Source organism: Rhynchophorus ferrugineus, unplaced genomic scaffold (genome assembly GCF_030347505.1).
Source record: "Rhynchophorus ferrugineus isolate W39M unplaced genomic scaffold, kcgeb_rfMv2 rfM4, whole genome shotgun sequence".
NCBI classification, from domain to species: domain Eukaryota; kingdom Metazoa; phylum Arthropoda; class Insecta; order Coleoptera; family Curculionidae; genus Rhynchophorus; species Rhynchophorus ferrugineus.
Genome location: NW_027472583.1, coordinates 26,431,053 through 26,445,837, shown reverse-complemented (window position 1 = coordinate 26,445,837; position 14,785 = coordinate 26,431,053). Strand labels below are relative to the sequence as shown.

Sequence of the window (14,785 nt, the reverse complement as noted above, 5' to 3'; positions counted from 1 at the left end):
TTTTTTTATAAAATAAATGGTATCTACAGATTATGTAATAGAGAGCTGTAAAGAATATTAATTTGAAAAGAAGAAACTTAAAGAAAGACAAGGAATATATTTGCATCGCGGCAAAGTTTGAAAGTGGACGGTAGTTAATTATTTAGTGTCAAACTTCAGTTAAGTCTACGGAGTATACTCTGTGGTTGAGCCGGAGCGAGTTGTGTGTCAAGCATCTTTGTGTAACAACAGGTGGTTTTTTTTTGTAGTGGTAACATAAAAATAAACTAATTAGAATTATTTTAGAAACAGTAAGCATACATTTGTAATTCTATAAACAATTTTTTTACAATAACAGTATATTCATTTATTGGGCGTATTCTTTTAGATTTTACATTATAATAACGGTATGTGTTTTTTAATTTTGCATTTATTAGTTTACTATTTTGAGGTCTATTTTTTTACCTAGAAAGGTAGCTATTGTTTGCTTGTTGCGTTACGTAAGCAAATTAGTATTGTATTTACCCTTACAAAATGCGCTAGGGATTTGTAAACTAATCACAATTATAAATATTATAATTAAATGTTAAAGTTATATTATACTTTTATAAATTAGTGTTAAAAGATTTAGGTGATCAGTTAGTACCTTACTAGTCTTATCGGTTTATCAGTTTGTTCATCTTGTTAAGGTGTATCAGCTTTAATAATTATTTCCATTTACCGAGGTACATTATAAAGTTGCGTTACCCGAGCTTGCTGCTGTTTGATCGATGCTAATAGGTTTTACCTTAGTCATTATGCTATTGTTATTTGCATCAAGAAGAAATATGGATTTAATGTTTTGAATTTATTATATTTAGATTATGTAAGTTAATATGAAATAAATGTGTTATTTGATTTGATTGGAAAATGATATCACCTGCTATTTTTCTTTATATAGCACAGATCAAAATGTAGCCACCCACTTGAAGATAAATTAGGATTTATTTGTTTATTAATCCTTCATATAAAAATCTTATCTGTAACCGACTGATATTTCAATTGACATATATTATATATTTCTACTAATATTTATGTATAGAATCCATCGAAATTGGATTTTCTTCATACTTAATTTCCATCAGTTTATTTTTTAATAAACCTCAATTATCTATTCGAATTTGTGCAAAAATTAATTGTTAGAAACGACCTTGATGACACTCGTTGTAATCAGATGTGACTCATACAATTGAACGTTCAATGAGAAGCAATTTATTAATTGATTAAACCTGTTCGTTGCTTATTACTACAAGCAAGTAAAATAATCGCAAAGTGCATAATGTTATATACCTTAGGATGGCATTTAAAAATTGTCAAATTAAAACTAACCAAATATTTTACGAAAATTTGGAAATTGGAGTTACTAATATTAATTGTTCGTTATTGCGTTATGCGTCTGAATATCAATAAATCAAAATAAATATATATAATTTTAAATTATATGGTAAATCTATAGTATATGCCTAAATTATTGCATGCCGTTTTAAAGCTTGGAAAGGATATTTTAATGTAGTTGGTGATACTTCGTTGTCCTACTGCGGGCCGTGAGGCGGCTGGATTAGTTCCGGTCTATACGACACAGTGTATGATTCCATACAATAGGAGAAATCGGAAGGGTTGCGGACCGTACTTCCGATTTCCGGTGCGAAATAGAACGTTGGTGGTGTGATAAATAGTTAAACACCACACCCTGTACAAAAATAGATATATTGACATTTATCGTCTTCCCTAAAGACATTTCCACGATCGAGGTCGTGAATATCCAATAAAACAACCGTAAATGCCGGTATAAAATTTAAAATAGTTTAACAGTCTAGACGTTTTGTTATTTTTTTTCCCAAAAATTGTGAATGGATGGATGTTTTCAGCGACAAGTCCGCTGTCAAGGTCATAACAAATCGTTTAGAAAACTAATTTTTGCAAAATGTTTTATTAACAATGCGTTCAAAAGAATATACCAACTGCAATAATATATACTTTTTAAACAGTATCTTAGTGTAATTTATGTATACGAGTCAATATTATCAAATGTAACAAATCGCTTGAGTCGCGTACCTCAAATCAATTGGTGGCAGCTGTATGAAAACCCGTCACTTCGATTCGCCTCGAACTTGTTCTTTCTAAAGACCCCGTTTCCATCGAATCCATCGATCGATGACCGTCTTCCTGCTAACCGTGTTTTCTGTTTATGTTGTGGAGTATTTTATTTATTAAACTTTAATTTTATCATCTTTTTTTTATTTGAAGGGTTATATCAGTTGTTTACTTAATTAATTTTTTTTACAATGATTTCATCTTGTCTGTAGGATCGAAATTTACACAATATTTGAATTAAAATATTAAGACATTGTTTATAACAATTTATTTATTGAGTAATAAAGTAAACATTTTAATTTATCAATTTAACACACAAATGGCGGCAAATTCAAATATTAGGACACCTTTGAAATCTTTTTGCCCTATAATTATCATCGTTCTTCGTTGGATAGTAATAATGAACAAACTATAGTTAATTATTCAAGACATTGGAATAAAAACTCTTAAAATTACTCTCCAAGGCTGTATTTTGATCATCCAGCTCTTTCCGTGACCAACTCAGGTATTATTAATCTAGAATGAATGATTTAGGAAACGATAACCTCTTTATTTGTTAAACATAATCTTAATAAATGTGATATGATAAGTGATAAGTTTCTCCAAAATATATTTTGTTATCAATATAAAAACTATTCAATACAAGTATAAAAAACAAGTATAAAATTTTACCAACATTCTAAAAATGGTAATATTCTCAGAGAAATAAAAAATATAAGATAAATAACTTCTACTATAACACATCATAAGAGAAACCAAAAACATATGGTCAGTTTTGATATTTTCTCGGAAATTGTTTAGTTTATTCCCCAATATATAAATATCACTGAGATGGAAAATATTTCGCATATATAGCAGGTGTTTTTATTAATAAGGCACATTTTTCATTAAATGTTTGCGTACCTGTATTATATAATGCCTTACTGATGCCTCTTGTTAGAGTTTGCAATTTTATTTTTGATTCAATTTTTAAACCAAGAATATTTCATTAATTATAGAAATTAACTTTATTTACATTAAAATGTAATTAAAAAATTGGATTACTATTTTCTAGTGATTGATAGAAATTGCCGTCGTTTCGTAGTAACAAATCCTTAAATACTCTACAGAGTTTTTAAGGATTCCGCATAATTAGAATACAAGGTGTGTTTCAAAATAATCAAAACTATTTAATTAAAAATAGAGCGTTCTATTGCCAGACGTTAAGTGCTGCTCTTAGTGCCACGTCGCTTATACTCACAGAGAAAATAATTAATAAAAAAATAATAACGTGCACACAAATATATATGTCAATAAATATTAATAAAATGCAATTACATCGGGTCATAGTTATAAATTTATGATTATAGTTGCTCATAGGCAAAAGTGCCAAATTTGACAGGAACAACCATCTTAACCATGCCAGTAACCAGGCAGGGTAAGATTGGATGTCTTTTGAGATGGTTTCTAGTTCGTTACCCACCAGTCGGTAGACCTACTGCCGAGGACTGTAATTCGGAGCCCACCTTAAGTAGTAGTAAGTCCAGTTCAGATAAACCTTCAGTTGGTAAAAACAGTTTAAAATATAGCAATAAAAACTACATGTGATTTAATTAGAATTCCTATAAAAATTAATGCAAATGAAAATGAATACATCCAAAAGATTAATTTATCACATAATGTCCGAAAACTTGGGCATTTGCAAGATCTCTCCCACGGAATTTGCTTGGAGGTCAAAATTTGAGCAAAATGTAATATTTGAAGTATATCAAACTGTCTGACCTCTGCCTATCCGGGAAATTTCATCTCTTCTCGAACGCACCTTGTATAAGCATACATGGTTTTTATTATATGTTGCATATACTACAGCAAAAATACTGCGTGAGTGAAAATTTCCTACTAAAATAGATTATATTTCATAATTTTTAATTAGAAATACCCAGTACTTGAACCTTTTTGAAAGCTTATCTTTTAACGGTATTAATTTCTTTGAGTATTAAAAACAGGATTAGATATTTTCTAGATAATATCGATAAATAGAAAGATTTGATGTTTCGGCTTACTGATGACATTGATATGTTGTTTTTATTATTAATCGAAATCTATGAAATTTAACATTATGTATTTTTAGATATTACATTTCACATTCAAGTTATTATTTATTTCACGAGTAATTAGCTATCAGGTATTTCAAATTTCTGATTTGAATTAATTTAGTATATAGTATTTGGTTGTTCTCTATTAACTATTCCTAATTACAATTGAGTCTTAGTGACATGGTGCTCATATAAGCCAAGAATTATCATTGTCGTAAAATTATAAATAAACTCACTCGTTTGGTTTTAAGGTCCCCTGATCTTTTTTTGTAACACCGGTTTATTACTTGGTTAAAAACAGTTAACATTTTTAGTACTCTTGGGTAAGAAATAAGCTTACAAACAATCGGAAACTGTATGAGCCTCGCGTGTTTCTTTTAAAATTCCCTTTTAAAGGTCAATAAACCATAAATGTGCAATTTGAAATCTTATAGTCGCTATCTTTTGTAATAAACTCATTTTCAAGCAGTTCAGATAAAAACAAGTTAGATTTGCTTCCGCATATTTGATACAGTTGTCAATATTTAGTTTATACACAATATTAAAAACTCTTGTATCAAGGATAAAATAAACTTTCACTAATGCACGCTAAACGTGCATTTGTTGTCGTTTTATTCGGTCTAAAGATGTAGGCTAGGTGAAAGAGATACCGGTGTCGGTAATTTTTCTTCTGGACGATGGAATATGATAAATCATTATCAGGCATGTGTAGTTTCATTTATGAGTTATGACAGTGATTTGAGGATGTAACTTATGCTATATCACATCAGACAATTTTAATTTTTGTTAGAATTCAATGAAAATTTAGTCTAGTCTTTATCCTATTTTTCATATCGCCTTTATATCTCGATGATCTTAATCCATTTTTTTTGGCTTTGCTCATTGCATTTGCCACCCAAAAAGCCTATTTCGTCACAGAAGCCTGTGGAGAATCCACTCACCCTTCGTTCAACAAATCAAGTCTCCTGTTTTTTTCGCAATGGTCGCATCTTTATAGAATAACTTTATTTCTAATATGGTCTTGAAGAGAAACACGAAGAATTTGCCATAAGAAATACTTCAAGGTCACATATTTCAAGCTGTGAAAGGTTTTTGGAGGAGTTAGACTTTAATTTTGATCGGAATGCCTATTTCTCCAGTTATACGCCCTCTTAGAGAAACGAAAACTCCACAGTCTGTCTAATTTGGATTATTCGTGATAGTAGATAGCGGCATAATTATAATAGGGTTTAATATAAAGTACTTCAGCTCTTGTACTTGCTCCAACCGGATGCCGTTAAGAATTTCAATAGCAGGTGATCCGTCGCTTGTTCTTTTTGTTCATTTGTTCTTAAGCCATAAATTTATAAAAAGTAAAGACAATTTGATGTGAGATATCGGCGTTCGAACATTTTTCAAATAAATATGCTACTAATGACTCGAATATGGTTGAAATTTATAGTTAACATATTCCACCCAATTAAAATAATTAAGTCAGAATACAATCAAAGCTATGAGAGGTCGCTGTGCTTTGAAAAGATTGAAATAATACGGGTCATTATTTAAACAGAAATTAATGAACACTAAACACAGAAAAACTTCAATATCATTTTGTCTAATCATTTCTCGTTTTTTTCAGATTAAACGATGGACGATGTTGTATGGGCTCGTGACCCTACTGAAGGATTCATATTAGGGCGTATTCTGGAAATAACAAACGATGGAGCGGAAGTTGTGCCCCTCGATTCCAAGTATCCGAGAAGAATTTTACCTTTCTCCGATATTTTTAGAGCTAACGTCGAAAAAGATAAGGATTATGATGACAACTGTATGCTATTTTACCAACTGAAACCTTCATTTTTTATATACGTCTTGATTTTCAGGTGGAATGATGTTTTTGAACGAGGGCTCCCTTTTACACAACATTCGAGTCAGATACTACAAAAACAAAATTTATGTAAGGAAACGATATTCTGAATCCCAGTACCCCTCCAACACAAGTCTATTTTTTGCAGTCGTATGTCGCGAACATACTCATCGCCGTTAACCCCTACAAAGATATCCCGGAATTGTATTCAAGTCAAACCATTAAATCGTATCAAGGCAGGTCACTAGGAGAGATGCCACCTCATGTTTTCGCCATTGCAGACAAAGCATTCAGGGACATGAAAGTCTTTAAACAATCTCAATCCATTATAGTGTCTGGAGAGTCGGGAGCTGGTAAAACGGAATCTACTAAACATTTGCTGAAATACTTGTGCGAAGGTGGCGCCGCCGGTCCGATCGAGCAGAAAATTCTGGACGCCAATCCTGTTCTGGAAGCATTCGGCAATGCGAAAACAACCAGAAATAACAACAGGTATCGCACGCTTCGGTAGCATCATTTCTCTTCAGGTCTGTCTAACTTTCATTTTTAAACAGTTCAAGATTTGGTAAATTTATTGAGGTGCATTTCGATAAGAAATTCCAAGTAGCCGGTGGACACATTTCTCATTATTTATTGGAGAAGAGCCGTATTTGTTCATCTCATGGGGAAGAGAGAAGCTATCATATTTTCTACATGTTAATGGCCGGTGGTCCCGCAGATTTACGCCAGAAATTGGGTTTAACTAAACCAAATGATTTTAACGTAAGCGAGACTGACTTTATTTATATATATTTCACATAATCTACAACAATTTTAAATAGACATAAGGTAAAACATTGCTAGTGCGATAAATGCTTAAATTAGCTTTGGTAAACATCCGATTGGTTTAAATAAAAAGCAGGTGACATTTTAAAATCGCACGGACATCTCCAACCCAACCACGTAAATGCGCCGACGTGTCGTTTGCACTGGGGGCAGCTTAATTCTCCTTTGGTGATTTCAGTCGAATTCATCCAAACTACTGGTTCCACAAAGTATAACTTAGCACAGACTCGACCCTTATCTTGATGTGGAAACACGGTTTCAAAAAGTGCTAAGTTGTTGTTGCAATATTTACATTTCAGACAATTGCTTAAATGTGAGGTAGGATTAGGCTGAATCAAGTCGTAGAAATTAGGCGGCACGTTGCGACACTCTTTTATTTTTTCGCTGGCCATCTTTAAACGAAATAACTTACAACGTTTTTCCGACTTGTTAACTCGCCAACCCATTTCTTGGTACAGTTTCAACTGCGCTGCGAATCCCTTGTTCGGGTAAATGAATATTCGCTTTCCTCTAACTTTTTCGAACGCTTCCGAATAGCTTAATTTGAATTTTTTCATTATGTAAGCGATCACTGCAGTTGCACTTCTGGAAACGCCAAAATAACAATGTACTAAGACGGCACCAACGCTAATACCGTTTTCGATGAAAGTAAATAGGTCATCGAAATGAACCAGCAAATCTTCGCTAGGCAAATCCAATATTTCCACATATTTTGTGGTTATGTGCTTTAAACAAGTGATGTAACGAGGTAACGGGTTGGTCTCGATCGTCAGAATGTGGGTTATATTGAATTTATTGAGGGTGGTCGTATCAGTTGCCGCTTCCCAACTACCCAGGTATAATCGTGGTACGATTTCATTTAAATCTTCTCGAAAACTCATATTACGCTTACACTTCACGTTTTCTATAATTATGTTGATTGATCACACCGGTAATTTAACTCTTTTGAAACGTGTGCTGCTCAAATAGGTCGATTATTATGTTGAGATTTACATACAATAGTGTGGTTAGGATAAACTGCGCCATCTATACAAATATTTTATAATGAATCTAGTTTTCATAGATAACTGTACAACAAATCATTATAGACATACTGAATTGTCATGAATGATGGCACTGGTCTCTATTTTTTTTTTATATTATTTGTTAGTCTGTATAAGTTTTGAAATGTACAGGGTTTAAAAACAAATATTTTTTATTTTATGGAAAGATATTAACTTATTGAACCTAGAGCACAAACAATACGAACCTATTTTAATATAAACGAAACCTGTATGTCTAGACCAGTTTTTTTTATTTTGAACAACCAAGGCTGTATCAGCCATGCGATATAACATGCACAATATATTTTAGTATCTAAAACATGGATGTACACGTTATTTCACAAAGCCTGATACAGAAAAGACTCTTTCTGCTGGGCAGAAAAGTTCAGCCCATGTGAAACAAGGTCCACTACGAGATATTTTAATAGATGATATCAGTGACTTCAAAGATTTGGATGTTGCGTTATCGCGACTAGGAATGGCGGATGCGGAGAGATTTCAAATTTATGTAACAGTCGCGGCAGTTTTACATTTAGGCAATGTTGGTAAGCAAAACTCTACAACTCACTTCGCAAGGGAAACTAGCACCTTTAATTTATTTAATTTTAGAATTTGAAGAAAATCCCGAGGATTCTAGAGGAGGTTGCAAAGTAGCCTCTAACGGAGAAAAGTCTTTGACTACCGCTTCACAATTGTTAGGAATTGATCCAGATGAACTTAAGCAAGCTCTCGTATCACGAGTAATGCAGAGTGCAAGGGGTGGTGTCAAAGGAACTGTGATAATGTATTATCTCCACTAAGGCCTATTTTAATAAATATGATATTGTTTTCTGTCGCAGGGTTCCTTTAAAAATTCACGAAGCAAACAATGCCAGGGATGCTCTCGCGAAGGCTATCTATAGTAACCTTTTTGATTATATTGTTAGCAGAATTAATCAGAGCATCCCATTTCAAACTTCCTGTTACTATATTGGCGTTTTAGATATTGCAGGATTTGGTATGCTATCAATTACTAAATAAAACATTCTTTTTTAATTTTTAAAACCATCTCTTTCAGAATTCTTTACTGTGAATAGTTTTGAACAATTCTGTATTAATTATTGCAATGAGAAACTACAACAGTTTTTTAATGAAAGAATTTTAAAATTTGAGCAAGAACTGTACAAGAAGGAAGGTCTGAGTGTTCCTGAGATAAAGTTTACTGACAACCAAGACTGTATAGACGTTATAGAATCTAAGGGCCAAGGTCTTTTTACTTTACTAGATGAAGAATCAAAATTGCCGAAACCTGCATATAGCCATTTTACTGAGGAAGTACATAAAGTATGGGGAAAGAATTATAGGTTAGTGTTAATTGCGTTAAATTATAATGTTTATAAAATAGAACCTTGATAATATACTTGTATTCTTCAGGTTAGGATTACCCAGATCATCAAAGCTTAGAGCTCATCGTAGCATTAGAGATGATGAAGGATTTTTAATAAGACATTTTGCGGGTGCTGTTTGCTACCAAACGGTATGTGGTATGTCTTTGAACACAACGATGATAATATACTTTAATATTATTGCAGAAACAATTTATCGACAAAAATAATGATGCTCTACATGCGTCTCTCGAAGGAATTGTTCAAGAGAGCAACAACAAGTTAATCCAAACTTTATTTTCTACATCTGTGGCTCAAAAAGGCAAATTAACTTTTATTAGTGTTGGAAATAAATTCAAGACGCAGCTTCAAGAATTGATGGATAAATTACGCAATAATGTAATATTAATAAAAATACATGTAACTGTGTATTAAACATGTATCTAAACATTATAGGGCACTAATTTCATTCGGTGTATTAAGCCAAACAACAAAATGGTGGACCTCCAATTTGAAGGCAGCTTATGTTTAATGCAGCTAACTTGTTCAGGAATGACTTCAGTGTTAGAATTGATGGAGCACGGTTTTCCTAGCAGGACTCATTTTACTGAACTTCACTCTATGTATAAGGATTACTTACCCAGGGAATTAAAACAATTAGCTCCCAAAACTTTCTGTGAAGTAATAGAATTTTTAAAAAATATGAAGTGAGGTAATTGTTATTGCGATTTATTGCAGGCTATGCTGCACAGTCTTAGGCTGCAGGATAAGGATTTTAAATTTGGTGTAACCAGAGTATTCTTTAGACCCGGAAAATTTGCAGAGTTTGATAAAATAATGCGATCGGATCCGGAAAATTTGAAGAATATTGTAGCTCAGGTGAAAGCCTGGCTAGTAAAGTCTCGTTGGACTAAGGCCCAATTCTGTGCTTTGACTGTCATCAAAAGTATTGAGTTTATTTTTATTTGGGCTTGTTGGATAATTTTTTTATTTTTTAGTGAAGAATAAAATTTTATACCGTCGTCAAGCTTTAATTTTGTTGCAAAAGAACATTAGAGGGTATTTAGTGAAAAAGAAATATGCGCCTAGGATCAAAACGATTAAAAAAATTCGTGCTTTGGATGTGAATTTGAAAAAGTTGGAAGGCATTGCTAAACAACTTAAAAAGGATAGAGACGTATCTACAAATGGTATAAATCAATTAAAATCTGAACTAGCTACAACTATAGATAAGATAAAGGTAGTTATTTCCATGCCTATTGATTAATTCTTGTTTTATCATTTAATCCGTTCCACTATACGGTGGAAGCGCGCTAGATATACTATCTATTTTATTTTTAGAAAGACAGTGAGATCAATGTAAAAACAGTCGAGGGGCTGTACAATGGCTTAGTTGTAAAAATTGACCAACAAATGAGCATTTTAGAGAAGAAAGTCCATGAGCAAAAAATAGCCGAAGAACAAGCACGATTAAAGAAAATCCAGGAGGAATTAGAACGGGAGAAAAAGAAAAAAGAGGAGGAAGAACGAAGACTTCGAGAAGAAGAAGAAAATAGAAGAAAGAAAACTGAGATTGAAGCTAAAAGAAAACAAGAAGAGGAAATACGACTTAAACAGGTATTTTCATAGTTTTTGAAGTTTTTTTTCAGTATGTTATCCTTATTTTTCTATCAGCAATTGAACTTCACATCGAAAAAATGTCATATTCATAAAGATATCAGTATCGGCCTATAAAGATATAAAAACTGATGTGGCATTGCTTCAAGTTATATTAAGTAAATTAACTTCAAGTAATATTAAAGGGTAATCTGGTAAATTCGACGGCGAAACTTTTATTTCATCGTTTTTAGATGCAAATTTTCGCGAAATTTCAAAAAGATTTAACTGCTTATATAATGCTTTACCATAATGATTTTTTACAATTTGAACTTGCCCAGTTCCTTTCGTGTGTCGTTGTTTAAAAACTTTCAAGTTTAAAAAAAGTTATTTATATTTCAGCGAAGTGTCATAAAGTACAGAAGCGTCCCCTAAGATGTAGCATTATTGATCACTTATTGTCTTATTTAGAATATTAATTTTCGGTTCTAGTACATTTTTATTTCTTTTTGTATCTTTTTGTTCATAACATACTACGAGAAAAAAAAACAAAAAACGTTTATAATTATGATATTTATTATAATAATAGGAAGCAGCAGATAGGAAACTGGCACATGAATTGCAGCTACAACAAGAAAAAATGGAACAAGAAGAACGCAAATATCAGGAACAATTGGAACAGGAGAGACAAGATAGGGAACTAGCATTAAGGCTAGCACAGGAAAGTAACGGTCATCTAGAGGAGAGTCCACCTTTAGCACGCAAGTAAGCATTCGCTATTTGAATTGAATATGTGTTGGAAATCCTTTGTATATCTACAAATGGAACAACACGCATTATTTGAATACATTTTTGTAAATATTGTAAAATAGGGGTGGCAGTCTATCTAAATGTCAAATATGTCTTTGCTTCTTGTTTTCCATGGCACCACAGCGGATTGAACGGGACAGATTCTCAAAGGTCGTCGTTCAAACTCAACAGGTACATTGTTTACACTTAAGCACTTACATTTCCACATAAGACTAACATAATATACTTTTGCTTGGCTTCTAGGCAATTAAACAAACTAACCTGCTTTATGTTGTGTTTCCCTTCCATGAATGTATTTTTTGTTTATAGTATTAACAATATTTGAACGCAGCTCACAATAGCGTAGAAAATATAATATTACGGAAAAAGTAATTTCGGTTTTTCTTTCAAGGTTTTAATATATCTAGTAATATTCAATCAAATAAGCCACAATCCGACATCCCATTTCCGGTTTTAAATAATCCATTTACATAAGATTTCATATCAAAAGAAGCTCAAGAAGCGTCATTTATATGAATCACTTTGAAAACAATGACAAAAGCGACGTTACTTTTCTCCATGTATTTATAACAGTTATTATAATATTAAATCAATATTAATTGTTAGGTCTGATGCTATAAGAGCCCAGCAGGCGAATCAAGCTAAAGGAAAATATGACTTATCTAAATGGAAATATTCCGAGTTGCGTGATACAATCAATACGTCTTGCGATATCGAACTTCTTGAAGCTTGTAGACATGAGTTTCATCGCAGGCAAGTATTTTTATTACTATAGTTTATTAAATCATAGATATTGTGGTTTTATAGGCTCAAAGTGTACCATGCATGGAAAGCTAAGAATAAGAAGAGGACTGTAATGGATGAAAATGAAAGAGCTCCAAGGTCAGTGTTGGAGTCTGCACAGAAAACACCACGTTTGCCACAAAAAGCTGTATTAGATCATAGTTCCCAACGCTATTTCAAAATTCCATTTCAGCGACCAGGAGGTGATCCTAGCAAACGGGGTTGGTGGTTTGCTCATTTTGATGGGCAGTATGTAGCTAGGCAGATGGAACTTCATCCTGATAAGCAGGCTATTTTATTAGTTGCTGGTTAGTTACTAATAGCATGTGATTTATATTTTATACATTTATGTTCTTTAAATGTCTTTAATATAGGAAAAGATGATATGCAAATGTGTGAACTGTCTCTGGAAGAAACTGGCCTAACTAGAAAAAGAGGTGCGGAGATACTGGAAAATGAATTCAACAAAGAATGGGAGAAAAACGGAGGGAAACCTTACACTAGACCAGCTGATAGGAAATAAATAAACAATTCATTTTTCATATTATTTTAGGGCATATGTCCTTTTTTTCTATAATATATATTTGGGCTTTATATTATTCATTAGGAATTGTTGCAATTATTGTTAGCTTTACAGTATTAAATATCTTCAATTGGTAACTTAAAGAATATATACATATGCATATATTTATTATTTTATATGTTTTAATTCCCTACAGTTACATTTTCAATTTAAATACTTCGAATCTTCTTCTTTTCCCTATATACACTTTCTTTTTGAACTGAAAAAATCTCAAGAGTATTTATTTTGACTTATTGTATGATTAACTTACTCCAAGGGTCAAAACGCACAAGTTCTAATTTATCACCCAATCTTGCACGGATTTTATTAAATGTGTGACCACTAACCAAACTTTCCATTTGAACCATTATTTCCCTAAAATATAAAACATATTTAGTCAAACAAGTAAAAATGATTTAAACTAACCATGGATTATAAGACAGGCATTGTATAATTATGTTTGAAATGATTAAATTAACATTTTAGATTTACTGTAATGCCACTCGTAGTTTTACTAATGCCCTTACTTGCTCTTTACTCTTTTCAGTAATATATTTGTTAAGAACATTGTTTGTTTTATGTTAATGAGAAATATATTTTAACACCCAAACTAATAATCTCTATGATTTAAGGTTACTTAATTTTATAGGTTATGTAGTAATGTAGTAAGTTGTTAACGTCATCGTATTAGAACATAACCAAAATCAATAAAGTAGATTATAATAATTAAGTGTTATATTAAAAATAAAAAATGGTAAATACGAAAAAACTGTGAAGTACAGTCATCATAAATTACTTATTGAATTCTATTTTAGCCTGCCATATTTAACTTACAAAGTTTACTTGCCGTCTTCCTGTTAGTAATATGTACTTGCACATACTTAAAATCTTTCTTCCCTAGAATAATCGACAAATCTCGAACTGGGTAGTATTACATTTCTCATACATACATACGTCTATATCTTCTAAAGCATGAATAATTTTAGATTTCTTAAAACATGTTGGAAATGTGCCCGGATAGGTGAACGAAAATCTCCCTGGGTAGGAGCATCTTGTTTTTTAATGGCATTTTCAATCCTATTTCTTAAATAGTTTATTATTTTCTGAAATTAATTAGTATTAAATTTTTACAAAATATGTTTTCTTTTTATACTGTCTGTATTTAAGATTTGAAATTTGTTTGTATAATATTACTATTTATTTTTTTAGTAATAAAGATATAAATAATAAAGATTGTACATTTTATTGAGATGTCTGTAATATAATTGGTATTTAAATATTAGCAGGTCTTGGCACTTGGTTACAAAAAAATAATGTCAGTGTGGAATTAAATTTATTTTATGTATATTTTATGTACAAAATAATACCATTTATAAATATTTATTATAAGCAATCACTTAGAATGCCTACTACCAATGAGTTGACAATAATCTATCAATTGTAGTTGTGTACTTGACAGTGAATGTCTATTTTGCAGCTCATTCTATGTTTTAAAATTAATGTGGCACGTTTGTTTATTTTGTTGAAAACATAAAATAGCCCAAGCCCAACAGCAACTACAAAAATTAATTTATTTACATTTAGAAGTGCATATTTCTGTACAGTTTATTGCAACAATATTACTATTTGAATAATAATACTATGAATCTAAAATTCACCCCAAACTCTCATTTTTGCTGGATATGCTCTATTATTATAGGCAGTTTTGTATAATCCCAAATGTGAGAGTTTTAGGTCAACTGTTTACCAATGACAAAGACCGAACAATC

The 14,785-nt window shown here is 31.8% G+C and overlaps 2 protein-coding genes and 1 pseudogene across 7 annotated transcripts; 1 reads left to right on the top strand and 2 right to left on the bottom strand.

Moving 5' to 3' along the window:
- Positions 1-93: 93 nt before the first annotated feature.
- jar (Myosin heavy chain 95F jaguar) lies at positions 94-13,148 on the top strand. 5 transcript variants are annotated; one of them, XM_076401395.1, is made up of 20 exons: positions 94-231; positions 5,806-5,994; positions 6,050-6,123; positions 6,182-6,525; positions 6,588-6,795; positions 8,212-8,446; positions 8,511-8,685; positions 8,741-8,898; positions 8,959-9,244; positions 9,315-9,417; positions 9,473-9,664; positions 9,722-9,946; positions 10,004-10,211; positions 10,264-10,505; positions 10,607-10,882; positions 11,451-11,626; positions 11,795-11,842; positions 12,278-12,424; positions 12,479-12,762; positions 12,829-13,148. In XM_076401395.1, exons 2-20 carry the CDS (start codon positions 5,814-5,816, stop codon positions 12,975-12,977), a joined length of 3,711 nt encoding a protein of 1,236 aa, XP_076257510.1. In that variant the 5' UTR covers positions 94-231; positions 5,806-5,813; the 3' UTR covers positions 12,978-13,148. The 5 variants fall into 5 exon arrangements, with proteins under 5 accessions (XP_076257510.1, XP_076257509.1, XP_076257512.1 ...); XM_076401394.1 differs by having other exon boundaries at positions 105-290; XM_076401396.1 differs by lacking the exon at positions 94-231 and adding an exon at positions 289-386.
- On the bottom strand, positions 6,789-7,852 carry LOC143194746 (dual specificity protein phosphatase MPK-4 pseudogene; annotated as a pseudogene). The gene has a single exon (XR_013005377.1). The product of XR_013005377.1 is annotated as a dual specificity protein phosphatase MPK-4 pseudogene (transcript).
- mRpL33 (mitochondrial ribosomal protein L33) lies at positions 13,128-13,699 on the bottom strand. The gene is made up of 3 exons (XM_076401436.1): positions 13,544-13,699; positions 13,288-13,391; positions 13,128-13,236 (listed from the first exon to the last, which is right to left on the bottom strand). Exons 1-3 carry the CDS (start codon positions 13,582-13,584, stop codon positions 13,187-13,189), a joined length of 195 nt encoding a protein of 64 aa, XP_076257551.1. The 5' UTR covers positions 13,585-13,699; the 3' UTR covers positions 13,128-13,186.
- Positions 13,700-14,785: the final 1,086 nt, after the last annotated feature.